The sequence below is a fragment of the Echinops telfairi genome, unplaced genomic scaffold, assembly GCF_000313985.2.
Source record: "Echinops telfairi isolate 266 unplaced genomic scaffold, ASM31398v2 ScPeMD7_3509;HRSCAF=4178, whole genome shotgun sequence".
NCBI lineage: Eukaryota > Metazoa > Chordata > Mammalia > Afrosoricida > Tenrecidae > Echinops > Echinops telfairi.
In genome coordinates this window covers 1,005,055-1,025,492 of record NW_022107407.1, presented here as the reverse complement: position 1 = coordinate 1,025,492, position 20,438 = coordinate 1,005,055, and the positions used below count along the sequence as shown (strand labels likewise).

General features: G+C 37.2%; 1 protein-coding gene across 1 annotated transcript in view; it reads right to left on the bottom strand.

Moving 5' to 3' along the window:
* RYR2 (ryanodine receptor 2) overlaps positions 1 to 20,438 on the bottom strand; it is an 805,653-nt gene that overhangs the window by 287,360 nt on the left and 497,855 nt on the right. The window contains exons 38-41 of the mRNA XM_045294222.1: positions 16,166 to 16,970; positions 11,950 to 12,150; positions 10,019 to 10,124; positions 8,768 to 8,810 (exon numbers count right to left, since the gene is read on the bottom strand). Coding sequence (XP_045150157.1) covers positions 8,768 to 8,810; positions 10,019 to 10,124; positions 11,950 to 12,150; positions 16,166 to 16,970 — 1,155 coding nt within the window. The remainder of the gene's footprint in view (positions 1 to 8,767; positions 8,811 to 10,018; positions 10,125 to 11,949; positions 12,151 to 16,165; positions 16,971 to 20,438) is intronic.

Sequence of the window (20,438 nt, the reverse complement as noted above, 5' to 3'; positions counted from 1 at the left end):
CATCAAGCGTGTACAGTATGAGCCAATCAGTGGCAGTAATGACAGAGCATGCGCTGTTATGCAAAAACCGCGATAGAGTGAAGCCGCGGAAGTCGAAGAGCGAAGTGGCGAGGGTTCACTGTCTATTAGCTTTTTTATATGTTGTTGGGTTATGTTGAAGATGCTTGAATTTGGTCCTCAGGTGACAAGGAAAGGAAGACCTCCTCAACAGTGACCAAAGAAAGTCACACGGAGAAAGAAATCCTGGGCTCCTTGGAAACCAGAAAAAAAAACAACTTCAAAGCTAAATAGGCTAAGGTTTCTCCAAATTGGGGTCCACGAGAGCACATGGAGGAAGGAGTGCAGGCAGTCATATATGTAGAAATGAGCTATGGTGACAGACAGCAGTTGTGGCTTAGCCACCAGGAGCCAATACCATTAAGAGCTCCTTCAGAGCAGTTAAGCACTCTTGAATGCATTCACTGCAGGCAAACACTGATGAACATTGTGAGAGGTTTCTTCTCTGTTCCTACTCTCACCCTCCCTCAAAGGCACAACTCCTAAGACTAAAGCCTCTGATTGGTGTTTGCTCAGCTCAGCAGTATTTGTGGACCACTCAAAGCAGAGATACCCCCATCCCTCTATCTCTTGTTGCTAATAACACTGCAGGCCCCACACTCAACCTCCAGCCTAGTAGTCTCTGCTGCTGCCAATGCCTCCACTGCCACCAACCAGCTCATCCCTTCCAGGGCAGCAGTTTTACCTTTTTTTCTTCCTTGTTCCTATTCCCAAGGCGTCTCCACCGTCAAAGTGGGCTTGTGACCCCTTCCCCTGCCACCCACTGTGGTCCCACACTTGCCTGGTTCTGCACATCACTGCAAAGGCAATGCTTTTTCTATATATTGTTTTTCCTTATTTTCTCTTTTTCCTTTCCTTCCTATACCTGCACCCCCACCCCACAGATGCACCAATCCCCCCCGCAAAGAACAACTTCTGCTTTTTCTGTCATTTATCTCTCTCTGTTTCCCATTTCTCTCCCTTGTTCTTTCCTTTTTTCTTCTCTTTCTCTTTTTTGATTTACCTTAATTCTACTTCTGCATTTATACATATATATATGCCAACAAGTTCAGTTATGCCTGAGTGATTCTGTGTACAACAGAAGAAAACACCACCCTGTTCAGAACATTCCTCATAATTGTTCTTATGTTGCAACAATCCATCTCATTGAAAGCTTTCCTATTTTTTTGTTGTTTCTTCGTCTCCTTGTGGAATATTTTCACAATACCTATTAATTTTAATACCCATTTTAAAAATATTTTCATCATTTTAATAAATCTCTTGTTTTTTCTACAGCCACTTATTTTATTTTCCTTTTATCTCTTTTTAATGTTTCTACATTTGGCTCTTTGACTTCTCTTTTCACTTACTTCTCTTTTTACTTTTTTCATAATCTCTGCACTTTTATCTGGCTTCTGTTAATTCTTTCCCATGCCACTCAACGAAGTCAAGTAAGTCCACATGAACCAGCAGGATATATCACTAATATAGATACCACAATGACAAGAAAGCAGCAATTGCAGTATACACTCACACACACAAAGGAATGCACAAATTATTAGAAATGCATTATCTAACCAAATTAATGCAGATTGACATAGAACCCGACCTTAACACCTGTTAAAAAAAAGAAGAAAAAATAAATTTAAAAAAAGAAGAAGAAATACAGCAGGTCAAACTAAAAAATGTCAACCGTGAAAAGCCCAGGATCATTATGGCTTCACAGAGAAGTTCTAAAAAAATGTGCAGAGAAGAGTTGTCACTAATTCTATCTACACAGACTATTATAGGATATAAAAAAGGCAGCAAACTAAAAAACTCATTTTATGATGCAAGTATAACCCTGATGCCAAAACCAGGCAGACACCACAAAATAGAAACCTATCATTTATGAACACAAAAGTAAACATCTTCAACATAACCCAACAACATATATAAAACCAATATACCATAATAAGTGGAATCCATACCAGATCCACAAGGTTCAACATTAGAAAAACAATCAATAAAATGAGCCCCAATAAATTGATTAAAAAAAAATCCACCACTTAATCAAGACACACAATAGGAACCAAATGATCATATAATTTGACACAGAAAAGGCAGTTGACATTATCCAACACCTATACCTCATTAAAACACGGCACAAAATTGGTATAGAAGGGATATTTCTCAACATAATAAAAGCCATATATGAAAAACCAATGGCCAGCATCTCACTCAATGAAGAAAGACTGAAAATATTGGTCTGCAAACAGGAACAAGACAAGGATGCCCCTTAGTATCACTCTTATTCAATATCATCCTGAAGTTTTAGCTAGAACCATTGGACAACAGAAAGAAATAAAGGAAATACAATTGAGTAAATAAGGAATGAAACTCTCATTATTTGCAGATGATATAACTATATGTAGAAAACCCCAAAGACTAAATAACAAGATTGTTGGAAACATTTGAAATTCAGTAATGTGTTCAGATGCAAGATTAACAAGCATAAATAAATCAGATCCCTGTGTACCAGCAGTAAGAATTCTGCAAAAGACCTTTAAAAAATGCCATTAACAGCAGCTAAACAAAAGATGCTCTGCTTAGGCATAAATCTAACCAAATAAACAAAAGACTTGTATAAGGAAAATTATAGATCACTATTACAAGAACCCCAAAAGAGACCTACACAATTGGAAAAATATCCCATATTCATGGATAGAAAGGCTTAATATTGTGAAAATGTCAATACGACCAAAGCAATTTATAAACACAATGCAATTCTGATCCAAATCCCAACTTCACTCTTTAAAGAAATGAAAAAAATGAATCGCCACCTTCATATGGAGAGGGACAAGACCTAAGATAAACAAAGTACTCCTTAAGAAGAACAAAGTAGGTGACTTCATACTCCCAGAAGACAAAACCTATATACAGCCACAGTAGTCAAAACATCCTAGTATGGGCACAATACATGAACAGACAATTCACCAAAAATGTTGGGAAAATGGGTAACAAACACATGAAACGATGCTCATGATCACTAAACATCAAAACAATGATGAAATACCACCTCACACTGACAATTATAGCCCAGTTGGGGGAAAAAAAACAAAGCCAACAGAAAGCAGCAAATGCTGGAGAGGTTGTGGAGAGATCAGAACTCTCTGCATTGTGGAAAGTGATATGGCACTCCCTAAAACATCTGGGAATTGAAATCCCATATGATCCAGTCATACCTATGCTGCACATATCCTTAAAAAATAAGAGAAATAACACGAATAGATCCATAAACTCCAATTGGGTAGGCACTCTTACATTGGTGTTAAGTGCACTTTGGTGGAGATTCATGACCAAGAGGGGAGTGGGATGTATCAGTCTCAAAAAAAAAAAAAAAAAGATTCACTTCTGCTGGTGGGTAGAGTGGGAAGTGTGGGCAAAGAAAGGCTTGACCTTGGGAAAAATACTTGACATTGCTTACATCTACCCTAAGGGGAGACTCTGTCCTATACTATTTCATTGTTAATCATGCATTTTAATAGTTTTACTGACATACAATTCACATATCATATAACTCAATAGTTCAATCACATCAAGAAGAGTTGTACGTTCATTATCACAATCAATTTTAAAACATTTTCTTCATTCTTGTACTCATCATTATTAGCTCATTTCCTTCCAACCTCTCCTGCTACAGCCCCTAGACAAAATTAATCCCCCCACACCCCCACAATCAATCCAGCTACAAGGTCTAGAAATTTACCTATCCTGAATTTCACATACAGGTGGGGGTGGGGGTGGGGGAAACTAACAAGAACAACAAAGTAACATAACCTAGTATCAGTCTGTATCAACCTAGTGAGAAAAGAAGTAAACTCCTATACCGAGGTCAACTGAAAGGAAATGAAAACTAGAACAAATTTAAAATGGAACAAAAGCAAATGATAAGGCATTAAAACTTAACCTAACAGGATATGCTTTCCAATCCACTTTCCAATGCATTCTACATGATAGCAAAGGGATTCACATCCTAGGTCTATAATTAGAGGAAATTCACCAGAGGCTTAATCCACATGTGTTTCCTCTTCACTAGTTTTTTTTAATGGAACCAACTTTCAAATGGGTTAAAAGAGAGATCAGATGATAAGCTATTGTATTTTAATCTAACTACATCTGCCATAATTGATTTTACTATCACCTCAGTCTGATAAGATTATTCACATCAACTATGATCAAAGGGGAGATGCATTTTTAACTGGTTCTATTTTCAACACTTGATGACCTAGACATTATTTTATATGCTACCTGGAATTTAGATGTCTTCTCAATGTGTACCCAAATTGGAAAGTCCACTAGGTGACCTTAAAAACACCTGTTATAGAACATAAGAAGTGATCTAGTCCTTTGAACTTCAAGTTGTATCAACATAATGAGAGATGAGGTAGACTAGGTCATGCTCACAAAGCAGCCACTAAAGTGGAACAGGATATACAAGGAGGTACCCCCCCCCCTAAAACTGGTATTGTTCCCCTCAAAGCCATATATTTAATTTTTTTTTTAACAAAGCAACTTTATCACCTGCAAAGTACTCTTCATTACACTTAATACATTTGTCAAATCTGCAATTCCATTCTTGGGAAAAATTTTCAAACTCATCTGTTTGGATGGCTGACAGCACCTTTCTTGTTTTTCCTTCAAATCCTCTCTGTGTCACTGTCCTTTCATGTTCCTCTGCATTTTCAGAAACAAAAAGAAGCTGCACGGAGTGAGTTCAGGTGGGTAAGGTGTGGGGGGCAAGGGAGCCATGCTGTTTTGTGCCCAAAACTGGTGCAGTGAGATGGATGCATGAACAGGTGCATTGTTATGGTGGCTAAACCTGTCCTTGGTCTGCCATAAATCAGGCTTTTTTTTTGTAGCACACTGTTATGCAATCTTTTCAGAACTTATAAATAGAAAGCTCATGATTAACAGTCTGACCTGGTGGAATGAACTTCAAATGCACTATGAGTCAACATTTTTATCCGTTCAGGAAGTTGACAGATGTTCCAGAATGAGGTTTGTCATCAATTGAAATTTCAATTTTTTGAAATGAGAAAACCACTCATACACTTGAGTTTTTCCCATAGCACTATCCTTGTAAGCTGTGTTCAATATCACAATGGTTTCTGCTGCATTTTTCCAGAGCAGGAAACAACATTTCACAACTGCACACTGTTCTCTTAAATCAGCCATCACAAAAAAACTAGGTTCAAGGGAAACTGCTTTTATGAAATCATTCACTGTGACAAGAGAGAACCTTTTCATGTGACACCACTCAGTGCACTAACTCAAAGTGAGTTGCTCAATGCCTGCTGAGTGGGAAAACTGAGTACTATGAAAGCTCCATCCAGCAGAGCTTTCTTCCGTTTGTTTGTTGTATTTTTTGTTGGGGGGACTACCCCTCATATATGAACCTTGGCTGTATGAATGGATTTTTTGAGATCACACTTAACCATAAAGCCCTAACCTAAGAACAATCAGTCTTATGACACTGCCTTAGTGGATACTTACCCTCATGAAGTGACCACTGAAGACATAATTGTTAAAGCCAAATGTGGTGGAGAAATAAGATGGCCCCAAGATATCTCTAGGATCTTAAAATATTTTTTTAAAACAAGCAGCCATCTAAGTGAGGTGTCAGCTAAGTCCACATGGAACAACGCCTGTATGATCCAAGGATTGTAAACAATAAAACTCAAGACCAGAGCAGGAAATTGTTTTAGAGATTAAATTCTGAGCACCTGGTTTTCAGAAGAGCATAGAAGAGACGGAAAGCCCAAAATCCATGAACAGAGTAACCAAGTGGATTAAGCTTCTTGGTAAATCCCTTAATGCAAATATACGTAGGTTAAAATTTAACACCATATCATTTGTTTTTCTTTTGACACATATTAAATGTGTTCTAATTTGTATTATTTTATGCATTAATTTGGGTCGAGGTTTCACTGAGTGTGTATGTTTGCTTGGTATGATTTTATTTATAAAAATTCCAGGATAAGTAAATCTTTAGAGACAATAGGGTTATCCCAGGGATTTTTGAAGGGAATTGTCTAGCTAGTAATAATGACTATAAGAATTTTTAAAAAGTTCTATAATTTATTGTGCTAATGATTGTACAACTCTAATATATTTAATCCATTGAACTGTATGAGATGAAAATTACATATCATTAAACCTATTAAAATTATAAAATAAAGATTCTAACCTTAAAAGGTAGTGTGTTTATAGAATGGGGAGGAACAAATTAGGCAAGGAGGATGTGAATGGTTGCATAACTCAGAGAATATAATCAGTGTCACTGAATTATACATGTACAAACTGTTGAGTTGCTGTATGTTTTTGTGTGTATAGTCTCAAAAATAACAAAATTTAAAAAATAATAAAATCTTTTTACAAAGAGTGGTAGTAACTTAATAGGAACAAAATAGTCTCTTTAACAAATTATCTCGGAAAACCGGATTTCTGCATGCAAAAGAATGAATCTCACATCACATTTAGGAACTAACTTAAATTGGAATTTGGCCTTAAGTGTGTGAACTAAATGCCATAAAAGTCTTAGAAGAAATTGTACAAGAATGGCTTTTGCACATAGGCTTGTTTTTTTTATAAATCATTTTATTGGGGGCTCATACAACTCTTATCCATCCACTCATCCTTTGTGTCATGCACATTTGTACATATGTTGCCATCATTGTTTTCAAAGAATTTTCGTTCTACTTGAGCTCTTGGTATCAGCTTCTCATTTTTCCCCCTCCCTCCCTCACGAACCTTTGATAATTATAAATTATTATTATTTTTTCATGTCTTGTGCTATCTGATGTCTCCCTTTACCTCATTGTCTGTTGTCCATTTCCCTCTGAGGGGGTTATAGGTAGATCATAGTGATCGGTTCCCCGTTTCTCCCCGTACTTCCCCTTCCCCTCCTGGTATGGCTACTCTTAATATTGATCCTGAGGAGTTTATATGTCCTGTATTCACTGTGTTTCCAGCACTTATCTGTACCCATGTGCATGCTCTGGTCTAGCCAGATTTGTAAGGTAAAATTAGCGTCATGATATTGGAGAGGAGGAATCATTAAAGAACCAGAGGAAATCTGGGTGTTTCATCGGTGCTATACTACACCCTGCTATACTACACCCATCTTCTCCCCAAGACCCTTCAGTAAGGGTATGTCCAATTGCCTAAAGATTGACTTTGGGCTTCCACTCCACACCCCATCCCTCATTTATATTAGAATTCTCAAATATGACAACAAAATGCCAAGCAAATCATGAGCAGCAATAGATAAAATAGATAGATGACTCCATAAAAATTAAACTTTTCTCATCAGACAAAAAAGGAAAGAGACAAACTGCATACTGAGAGAACACTTTTAGAACCTTAGATATCTGGTACGAGTTCATTATCCAACATATATAAAGAAGTCCTCCTATGACTTAACTGTAAAACATAAAATGATTGAATAAAAATCAAGCAAATAACTTGATTAGACATTTCATCAAAGGAGATATAAATGACCAGTAAACCAATGAAAATATGCTAATTGTCATTATTTGTTGTTGCTGTGTGCTATCAAGTTGCTAACTCATAGTGACCCAATGTAAGAGAATAGGACTGTCCCATAGGATTTCCTAAGTTGTAAACTTTACTGAAGTAGATAACCAGGAATGGCAAATAGAAACAATAAGAATATACCACCATACTCTCACTAGACTAGCAATAATAAAGAGCAATTGAAAATACTAGATGTCAGTGAAGACATGGCAAAATCATAACCCTCATTCACTGGGAGTAGGAATGCAAAATGATACATCCATTGTGGTAATCATTTTGTCAATTAATAAAAAATGTCAAGCATATAAATGAGCAATCCCAACTCTAGGAACATTCTTTAAAAAATTGAAACCAGGAACATAAACACATGTACTGCAATAAATGTTCCTTGCAGAACTATTCAAGAAAATTAAAAAGTGAAAATAATGTAAATGTCCATCAGCAGATGATAAACAACATTTGGTATACTCATACAACTGAATATTATTCAGTCACAAAGAGAAATGAAATCTTCCACACCTCTTGACACTGGGCATTATCTGTCTAGGTCCTTCCATATCTACCAACTTTTAGACACTTCCTTACCTGCCTCAAAAGAAAAAACAATATATTTTGCTAAATTGAGATGACAGAGAAAACAGGCATAACTGGGAATCGTACACCTAAAGTGTTCTATGTGTGAATCAATAATTCTGCCATTTTAGATGATTTCCTTATTAATCATATATATACATCATTTATAGATACTTTTCTTTTTTTTTAAATCCCTCAAACATACTCAATGAAGTTATTTTAATATACATATATAACCTATAGATACTTTTCTTAAAGCAATTTAAGGCTTCTTCATTTATAAGCTGAATTAATATACAAGATACTATTCTTATTGTTCCTTATTAGACAAAATAAGAAAATACAATATCACTAGTGATATATAACCAACCCACTAACCAATCTACTTCTATTGAGACACTTCTCACTCACAGCAACCTTGTGTATGGTTTCTATGGTGACAATATTGACAGAGTACAGTCTCATTTTTTCTCCCTTGGAGTGGCCAGTGGGTTTTCATTGATAACTTTATAGTTAGTAGTCTAGTCCTTTTCTTATTACCAAGCATAGAGATGGTTAATTCCTTAAGAAATTTCCTTACTAAATGGCCAAATCCTTTTCTTTCACTAAGTCACAGACATAACCTCACATAAAAGAAAAAAAGAATCACACAGAAAATATCTAACAATTCTATTTCAAAAGGTCCCAGAATAATAGGAAAATTATTCCCTTAATAGAGTTGCACAATTGACATGTTCAAAGGCATAAAACTAAAAAGATACATGGTGATTTCCTTTGACCACTCCTAAAACATAGACCGTCAAGCAAATTAAATACAACTGCTAAAAAGAGGGTTTAACATTTCCACTCAAATCACTACATGCCTCATCTTCCATCAATCTGCCTGTCAATCTGGGAGTGAGGAGAAAGAAAAGAATTTCTGTCCTCTTTTGCCAAGACTTAGTGTCTTTCTGATCTTCCCTCCCACGTAGATGGTTTCCCCACATAAAAACAGTCAGGTATCAGGCATCAAAGAACAAAAAATCATATCATTGTAAATGAAGGGGAGTGCAGAGTGAAGACCCAAATCCCATCTGTTTGTAACAGGACACCCTCTTACTGAAGGGTCACGGGGAGGAAACGAGCCAGTCAGCTTGCAGTGTAGCAACGATGAAACATACAACTGTCCTCTTCTAATTATTGAACCCCCCCACCCCCCACTATCCTGATCCCAATTCTACCTTACAAATCCGGCTGGACCAGAGGATGTACACTGGTACAGTACGAACCGAAAACACAGGGAATCCAGGACAGATGATCCCTTCAGGACCAGTGGTGAGAGTGGCGATACTGGAGGGTGGAGGAAGGTGGGGTGGAAAGGGGGAACCAAATACAAGGATCTACATATAACCTCCTCCCTGAGGGATGGACAGCAGAAAAGTGGGTGAAGGGAGACATTGGACAGTGTAAGATATGACAATATAATAATAATAATTTATAAATTATCAAGGGTTCATGAGGGAAGGGGTAGCAGGGAAGGGGGCGTGGAAATGAGGAGCTGATACCAAGGGCTTAAGTGGAGAGCAAATGTTTTGAGAATGATGAGGATAATGAATGTACAAATGTGATTGACACAATGGATGGATGTATGGATTGTGATAAGAGTTGTATGAGGCCCCAATAAAATGATTTAAAGAAACAAAAACAAAAAAGCTGTCTACCATTGTCATATGATACAGCAAAGTTCTGCTATGAACTGAGAATAGGTACCATATATATCTAAATTCAATCATATACATTTGTAACATTAAATATACTTATTAATAAGCGTTGTAAATCAAGAACTATTTACCACAGTGTGTCATCAAATCTTCATGAAAATCCAAAAGTTGGTCTCTGATTTCTTCAGGACATGGACACTCACTTTTATCATCCTTAAAATTGAGAAGCATATTGATCTGAACATTTGAAAAAGCAAGAAAGAAGAAAAACAGAGGAGAAACAAAAAGTAAATTCAGGAATGACACAACAAAGATGCTTTTTTTCCATAATCTGTATGTTAATATAAAGAACTTTTTGAGAATATGCGGCAAAGAAAAAATATAAATATAATTGAAAGGTAGTACTGGTTAGTAATGATGTTGTTGCTATGACCAATAAAACAAAAAGAGCGAAGCTCTCAGTGGATTTACTTTAGATGCTCTCCTGCTAAATTTATGAATAAAAAGAGAGATCTGTTGGTGGTACATATTTTCCTTTAGGAAAAATTTGTAAACGTGTTTGTTTTTTATATGATTTTTTAAAGTTAAACATTTGTTTTGAGATAATTATAGCTCCATATGCTGCTTTATGTAACAGTAGAGAACTTGTACATCTTTTAGTGAGCACTGGCATCACAGAGAATACAGTGCTTGGTTGCTAACTGAAAGCTCAGAGATTTGAACAAACCAGTCAGGCGTGGGGAGAAAAATCTAGCCATCTGCTTTTTAAAAGATTCCAGCTTTGGAAATTCTATTGGGGTAGCTCTACTATGTCCTTTATGTTTGCTGGGAGTTGGAATTGACTCAGTAGCAGTGTGTATGGTTTTTAGAACGCACTCTTGATCAAGTTTCCCCAATGGTGAAATCTTATAAATCCCTAGTATAATATTATAGCAAGGATATTGGCATTGATAAAGTCAAAACATAATACAACCCCGTAATCACCAGGATCTTCCTCCTGTTGCTCATTTACAGCCACATCCACATCTTTCTTATCAGCAATTAACTCCTGAAAATATTCTCTTTTTGCATAATTTTGCTATTTCAAGAATCCTACATAAATGAAATCAGCTTTGGGGATTGTTTTTTTTCACAGTTTAATTTTATAGAGCTTCATTTAGGTTATTTTTGTATCAATATTTCACTGCTTTGTGATGTGTGGACGATACCTTGAATTGTTTAACATTAATACATCGAAATAAATTTTCTCTTACAAATAAAGTTGATATGGATATTTTTGTAAAGGTGTTTGTGTGGCCATAATATTTAATTTCTCTATGATAAATACTCAACAGTACAACTGCTTGGTTATGTTTGCTGTTTTAATGAGACGTTGTGGAGTTGATAGCTGGAACCAGGAGGCCTGATTCTTTCATACGTGAAAGAGCAATGTGTGAGTGATCCAGAGAACTCATGGCTCCAGAGGAATTGATATATCTGTTTCAGGCATATGACAGAGGTTCTTTTGTATTTCAGGGAGATCTGTAGTTGGAGGTGAGCAACAAGAGGAAGAATCACAAACAGGGTAATCAATCATTGGCAAGGTGGTAGTAGAGGCACCTGTGCTTTGGGGGTTTTTTTTTTGTTTTTTTTTTGCGGGGGAGAGGAAAGAAGCAGGGGTCTGGGGAGAGGGGAATAAAACAGAAAGCTCCTAGCATTTAATCTTAGAAACTTAGGGTTCCTAATCTGGAAAACCCTGCAATTTTGGTTGCTGGAGACTGCTTTATGAGGGGATATTTTCCCTATCTGGACAGCCTCAGAACTGGCACACTGATTCCACCAAAAGATATGTGACATAAAGAATTATCCTTCATCAAGTCATTCTTTTGGAAAAGAATACAATTCGGTTATTTGGATGAAAATGCATAGTGACTCAATCCAGTTGATTAGTATAGGCTTAATAGGAAAAGGATTCTCATGTAGGACATACTACTTATGATAAAGGATCTATTTTTTTGTATATGAATCTTGAATAAACTAAAGATCAACTGAACAGGAACAGTTTCCTTTTCATTTTTGTTACCTGTTCTTGAGGAGGTGATCTAAATTCCTTCGTTTTCCTGGCTGTGAGCGCAGCTGACATGTTTAAGGCCTGCATAACTTCATTGTACCGGAAGCGCTGATTGTCTTGAAGTTTAGCTACAAAGTCATCTGAAAAGGCTACAATGGCTTCTATTCGGTGCCGGACCTGGCAGTCACAGAGGTATTGAAGTAGCAGGCACATCTAAGAAGATTAAAATGGTACCACATGTGATTTATGAATCTTTATATAATATGATTCAAAAATAAATTGTGGCAGATGCGCTTAGTGGCCTACTTCTCCCCATTGCAAATATAATCCTGCTTTTGCATAGGCAACAATACTTGCAGTCCTATGGACTAAAATATATTTTGTCTAAGCTAATCTTGGCAAATACCTTTCCCTTTGACAGACAATTAAATGACCAGCATCCCTTTATACCTATAGATGCTATGGTCAATGACATACAAAGTGAGACCTCAGTTGTTGAACTCCAAATTTGTGCTTGTGCACTGAAACGATTGAGAACTAAACATATTTTTCCCCATAAGAAATAGTGGAAAACTCAATTATGGTTTCTGAAGCCCTAAAATTACACTTACAAATTCATTTTTCCAGGACTTTACTGTGGAGGGATTTTGCCTTCTCACATATCACTGTCTCAGATAAGCTATCATCATCGAGTTGTTTCTGATATACAAATGAACAGTAACCTTTAAACTTTTTCAATGGTCTGTGTTCTTGGCTAATGATGTCACACTTTTCACTACATTAGACGTTTTAATCGCATCCCCTCCCCCAAATGTTGATATTGTTGACTTAGCCGTGTTGTATTCAGCCACCAAATTTCATATTGATTTCTTTCTTTAATTCTACCTTTAACTTTATTTTTCTTTGACTGTGGTTGTCAGTTTTCCTATTAGCTTTACTACTGGCATTACTAACATAAAACAAAGTTATCTAATGAGAATAATTGAGTAATGACAGACATGACATGACTCATAGGATGCAAACTACATGTAAAGGATAATGCGACAGAAAGACATTAAGAGCTAGATCTTTGATGGATCGAGATGCATTGATCTATATCAATTCTAGAACTATTTACCATTAAATTAATTATACAACCTTTGAATGTAATTATTGTATTGCTATTCATGAAATGGTTAGCTTGTCGTTTTCTTACTGGGTGCCAAAAGGATTTATTACTGACATGGTACATTGGTGGAAATATGCCTGCTGGAATATTCTCTGCCAAAGACCAGAAAAGCATTTAAATAGTGTGGTATAAACACACTTGTTCCAAAAAAACAAAAAACAAAACCTCGTTCCAAATATTAATTTCAAAAACCTACAGAAGTATGCTTCAAAAAGTTTAGGGGAAAATTCCAATATCTTTTAAATCCATTTCCATGAACTTTTTGAAACTCCCCATGAACTATCTGAAGCCACTGCAATATAACAATGTAGCCAAGGTGTGGCATCTTTGCCTCTGGCAGGGCCTCTGAATCCATTTACCTCTCCCCATCAATTTTGTCCCCACCCTGCCTTAATACATTATCCCCTTGGGTCTGGATAAGAAGGGCAAAAGCCTTCTTTTTTTTTTTTTAAATCATTTTATCAGGGGCTCATACAACTCTTATCACAATCCATACACACATCAATTGTGTAAAGCACATTTGTACATTCCTTGCCCCCATCATTCTCAAAACATTTTCTCTCCACTTAAACCCCTGGCATTAGGTCCTCATTTTCCCCTCCCTCCCCGCTCCCCCCTCCCTCATGAGCCCTTGATAGTTTATAAATTGGTATTTTGTCAAATCTTGCCCTGTCCGACGTCTCCCTTCATCCACTTTTCTGTTGTCCGTCCCCCAGGGAGGAGGTCACATATAGTTCCTTGTAATCGGTTCCCTCTCTCCTACCCACTCTCCCTCTACCTTCCCTGTTTCGCCACTCACACCACTGGTCCTGTAGTGCTCAACCGCCCTGGATTCCCTGCATTTTCAGTTCCTATCTGTACCAGTGTAAATCCTCTGGTCTAGCCAGACTTGCAAGGTCGAATTCAAGTCATGGTAGTGGGAGCGGGGAGGAAACATTTAGGAACTAGAGGAAGGCTGTATTTCTCATCATTGTTACATCGCACCCTGACTGGCTCGTCTCCTCCCCGAGACCCCTCTGCAAGGGGATCTCCAGTGGCCTACTAATGGGCTTTGGGTCTCCACTCCGCAATCCCCCCATCATTCACTATGGTAAGATTTTTTGTTCTGATGATTCCTTATACCTGATCCCTTCGACACCTCGTGATCACATAGGCTGGTGTGCTTCTTCCATGTGGGCTTTGTTGCTTCTGAGCTTGATGGCCGCTTGATTACCTTCAAGCCTTTAAGACCCCAGACGCTATACTTTTTGATAGCCGGGCACCATCAGCTTTCTTCGCCACATTTGCTTATGCACCCATTTGTCTTCAGTGATCCATTCGACACCTCGCGATCACACAGGCTGATATGTTGCTCCATGTGGGCTTTGTTGCTTCTGAGCTAGATGACAGCTTGTTTACATTCAAGCTTTTAAGACCCCAGATACTATATCTTTCGCAAAGTGGGTGAATAAGCAAATGTGGTGAAGAAAGCTGATGGTGCCCAGCTATCAAAAGCCTTCTTAAAGACTGGAATTTGCACCCATTCTCTTTCATTTCTCATTTATTTTTCTCACAGTAATCAGGCAGAGAAATCTTCAAAAGTTTGTTACAGTTAAATAAAATTCAAAATCTATCAGCTGACTAGTTTCAGAAAACCGAATCAATTCCAAATGAGCTATCCACTGCTTACCTTACCAGTACTCCCTGCTTCTCACTCTGGAGCTCATTAAGTGGCAACCACACTGGCCTTTTCCCTTTTTTCAGGACTATATGACATGCTATTTATTCAGTAAGAGCAGCTCCTGAAACACCCATCCCCTCCACTTGACCTACTGTACTCCAACTCCTGAAGCTCACCTCACCTTAAAATTCACCAGCTCAGAGGATTGTTCCCTTACGTTTCTTAAAGTATTATAACTGAAAGTGTTATTTGTTCTAGTAATCCTTTTCTTCTTCTTCTTTAGAGCATTTAATGCTGTTGGCAGCATGATATATTAAAGAAAATACAGAAATAAGTTTATATATTTCACAGAAATTGAACATCCCATTGGCGGGGGTCTTTTGTTTCTTTCCTTCAACATCATGGTACACAGGAAGATCACAACCATTTTGGATTGAAGGGATAAAGAAGGGAAAACCAAGTCAATGTCACAACTCTCAAATGGTCTCCAGGTAAACGAAAGAAGTATTATGAAAGAACTTATTTAATTTATAATTGATTTATCCTAAGAGGAACATGTTTGCAGAAATAAAATATTTCATTCTGTGATTCAGGCTTCTTATTGGTACATGAGTATTCAAAACACAGATTTCTGGGAGTAAAATAGGTATTTAAGAATGGAGCAAATGGTTTGCATTCATCTGATAATTTAATGCTTGGTGGTTCAAATCCACCCAGCATTGCCACAAGACAGGTCTGGCAATCTATTGTTGAGATTATAGCCAAGAAAACCTTATGCAGCCATCCAATTCCAAAACAGATGTGGTTTCCATGAGTTGGAATCAGCTCTGTGTCAATAATAATAAAGCATGTCTTGTAACCTTAAGCATTACAGACATAACTAGTATTACAAGGTATATATCTATATCTATCTATCTATCTATCTATCTATCTATCTATCTATCTATCTATCTATATACCTGCAAACATAAGAAGGAGGAAATACAAAAATTGCTAACGGATAGGAGAGGAATAGCACCTGGAAGGACAAAAGCCCACTCACTTCTTCTTCTATTTTCCATCATATCCACACATTCAAACAAACAGGAACCAGCCATACATGCAGACATATGGATATCTATGACACACAAACATATATTTGACCAGAGAAAAGGGCATGACAAAAATCCTAAACTTAGCAGTTATTAACTTATTGTCAATTGACTAAATTTTTAAATTCATTAGTTCCTTTCTAAGTGAAAGCAAATCAAGCAGGCACTTCGCAAAGACCTATAGGAATTCTGCTTTCTGAAGAACGAAGATTATGCAGGAAGACACTCATGCAGAAAGAGACGAAGTAAAAGTTTAATAGTTTAGGGCTTAGTAATTCTGAATTTCAGACTATCTTCATTTCAGATTACCTGCAATTTAACTGGCTCTGGCAGTTTCATTTGGAGCAGGCCTTCCTTCGGCCTCTTATCATCTTTGACTTCTTCATCAGCTCCTTCTAGCTTCAAGTCTTCTATTCGAAGCTCCTTCACCAGCACTATCTTCTCCTCCTCTTCTGGTGTGGCAGCTTCCTTAAACACACTGGGCTCAATCAACTGCAGAATGTGCTTCAAGTCCTCATTGTGGAAGATGCCCATGATAAGCAGGGTATAGAAAAGTTTGATGAGAGGGACAAAGAGGAATTCAGTTGTTCCCCCAACTGGGTCCCGGGCATGAAGGCTACTCTCCTTCACGGCTTCTGTCAGCATTTGGATGGTTTTAGCCTTCAGGATATCTAGGGGAAACTCAGGACTATACTGATAGCATTCGTGACTAATGCTCACAAAACTGGGGGAAGAAAATTGCATCCGAGGCCTGAGAGATGTACTAAGTCCTATCCCAGGGAGACCATGCTTTTTATTCTCATCAGGGAAGAGAGTAATACTCTTGGTTTCTTCCGTCATGGGAACAATAAATTCATTATTCATCATAAGCCTCGCAGTGGCATAGGAGCTAAGATGGATGTCAATTAGCAGGTCATAGTAGCCTGAACGCAGCAACCCAGGCATGCACTTGTTTTCAATGGCATAAAGGAGTTGAGGTTCATCCACATGGCTGCACAAGGCGTGGGCCACCCTGTGGTTCCCCAGCGCACAGACAGCTGAGTAGAGGCGGAGAGTGTGGTAATGGAACTTCAGCAATTCCTCCTGCTCTGTCAATTCTAATATGTCCACTGATCTGTAGATGAGAAAAGAATATTGGTAGTAAGATTAAGTATGGATTTTTATTAATTTAACAGAGCTATTGGCAAATAATTCCCATATCATGTAATTCAATAGTTCAATTACATAAAGAAGAGTTCTACACTAATCACCACAATCAGTTTTAGAACAATTTGTTCATCCTTGTACTCATCGTTATTAGTTCCCCTTTTCCTCTAACCTCCCCTGCAACACCCCCAGGAACTGTAAATCCAGTTACTGTTTCAATAGATTACCTATCCTGGACCTCATATGCAAAAACACATTTAAAAAAACAACTAATCGTGAGACAGAAAAATTGATGAAAAAAACTCACATTAAAAATAAAGCAGAAAACATAAATAACTAGAACAAACATTTTTTAATGTACATCGGAGAAGAAATCTATATCATGTATCTCAAGGAGCTCCTAAAACAGACACTATTAATGACACTTTTACCCATTTGGTAAAAGGAAGCAACTCATTCTGTTGGGAATCAGAATTTATATCCAGATCTTTGTTTGATTGTTTATTCTCTAGCATGCATATTTTACCCATAAAGCATACAAATTATGGTCAGATTGTGCTTAAAGGCATTACTCTTTTAGCAGGGTTGAATTTTAAACATGGTTTAAAATGGTTCTGAGAATGGGGTCTTCCCCAAGACTATTGTCCTTAGATACTCTAAATGTTGACAGAAAAATATTTCAGGGGTCACCTTTCAGCTAAATAGCAAATTCGCTTATAAGATAAGCAATATCATCCATGAATATTGTGCTCCTTTAAGAACTCATCTAATAGAGACTCAATGGTCCACACTGACTCAAAAGCAAAGGCAAGGTGGGGTGGGGTGTGTGAATTACTGGATATGGAGAAACCAGAATAAAATGAATGAGAAAGTTGACACACTTTATAAAAAATATGATCAAAGATCACCAAAGTCACTGAACAACAGTGTAGAGATTGTTAAATAAAACTTAATTTTCTATGTAAACTGAAAACACAATAAAACATTTTTATTTTATAAAAAGAACATAAATTCTCTTACATGTATAGATGTTTTCCAAACTATATACATTTTAGATAGTTCATGTGTGATCATGGAACACTACAAGTAGAAGTTCAATGTATCCATGATAAAGGAATTATTCACTGAACTAAGAAGTTGCCCTTGATGACATATAGACCATTTCTCTATAACAACAGGGATTTTTATGTCTTTATATTTTGTGTGTTTGCTTACAACTGGTCATCTAGCACCAAGAAGCTCAAACAGTGTTTAGGTTTTTATTGTTAGGGTGCGTTTTGGTGACAAATATGTATTAGAGTAGAACTGTGCTCAAGAGGGCTTTCAGAACAGCTAATGATCAAAGTATCTTATTTTAATCAAATAATGCATAAATTCTACATTTGTTTATCAACTGAATCCTCTCCTGAGAGGTATTTACTGAAGTGCACTACATGAATTTTCTTGCATGATACAGAAAAATTTTAGCATCATCATGGATCTTTTGATAGCATGTAATATTTCTTATGAGCATATAAAAATTGGCATAGCACATGTCTTAGATTGGTCTCTCGATAAAGCAAAGCCAGTAAAATTTGTGTGTATGTGGGGGGGGGGGGTTAAAGTTTGTGGGAAAATTCAATTATTCATTTTTTCCACAAACTGATCAATGGTATATGGGTAGCCTACTGTGTCTCTATATCTAATCTATCTATCTATCTATCTATCTATCTATCTATCTATCTATCTATCTATCTATCTATCTATCTATCTATGTATCTATCCATCTCTCTATCTATCTATCTGTCATCTGTATCTGTCATCTATCTATCTATCATCTATCTATAGAGAAAAAGAGAGAGAGGCACAGTGGGCTACCCATTGTGAGGCTAAATGTAAGTTTAGTGGTTTTAACACACCAGTTGCACCTCAGAAGTAAGGTGAGGCTGTCTGTTCCCATAGATATTTAAGTCTTGGAAACTCAAAAGGCAGGGTCTATTCTATCCTATAGGGTTTCTATGAGTTGAAATCAACTTTATGATAATTTTAGTTTTGCCTTAACACACACACACAGTATCATTAATTCATTCTACCTTACAGCGACCACAATACGCACAATAGAAGAAAACCCTGCTGGGTCCTGTGCCATCTTCATAATTGGTCTTATGCTTGAGCCCATTGTTACAGCCACTGTGTCGCTCTATCTGGTTAAGGGCTTTCATCTTCTTCATTCTCCCACTAACAAACATGATGTCCTTTCCTAGGAACTGGTCTCTCTCGATAACCACCCAAAATATACAAGACCAAGACTCACCATTCTGTCTCTAAGGGACATTCTGGTCATATTTCTTCCAAGACTGAGCTGTTTGTCCTATTAGCAGTTCATGGCACTTTCTCCAGAACCACAATTCAAATGCATTGATTCCTCTTTGCTCCTCCTTATTCAATGGCCAACTTTCATGTATAAGGCAGTTGAAATTCCATGGCTTGGGTCCTCAAAGCAACACCCTTGATTTTCAATACGCTAATGAAGTCTTGTGCAGCAGAATTACCTAATGCAACACATCTTTTGGTTTCTTGGCTGTTACTTCCATGAGAATTGATAGTGGAGCCAAGCACAACACAAACCTTGACAAATTCTCCCTTCTTTCCATTTACCATAATGTTATCTACTGGTCTAATTGTTTGGATTTTTGTTTTCTTTATATAGAGTTGTAATCCATATTAAAGGCTAAAGTTCTAAATCTTCATCAGCAAGTGCTTCAAGTCCTCCTCACTTTCAGCAAGCAAAATGGTTTCATCTGCATATCATACATCAATAAACCTTCCTCCAAACCTGATGCCACATTTTTCTTCATCTAGGCCAGTTTCTCTGATTATTTGTTTAGCATACAGATTGAATAAGTATGGTAAAAAGAAACACACATTTCCTGATTTTAAATAATGCAGAATTCCCTTGTTCTATTCACAGAACTGCCTCTTGATCCATGCACATGTTCCTCATGAGTATATTTCGGGAAGTCCCATTCTTCTCAAGGCTATCCATAGTTTATTATGAGGCACACAGTCGAATGACATGGCATAGGCAACAAAACACAAGTAAATATCTAATATGATAGATAGATAGATAGATAGATAGATAGATAGATAGATAGACAGACAGACAGACAGACAAACAGGTTGACCTAGCAACCCAGACTTTGGGGGCTGGCAAACCTAAGTCTGTGACATCAGGCATCAGGATGAAGGCTTTTTCTGATTCATGTAACTGCAGGTGCTGATTAATCCAAGATCAGCAAGTCAGAGAACAGGTTGCTGTGGAGGCTGATGAATCTCTGAAAAGAAGTAAGCTGGCAGGGCACACTCGGTTACAGGCTCTAGAGACCTATAAATTCATTTCTAAAGTTGGCATAAGATGAAGACAAGCCAGATGCAGGAACCAGAACAAGCAGGCAAA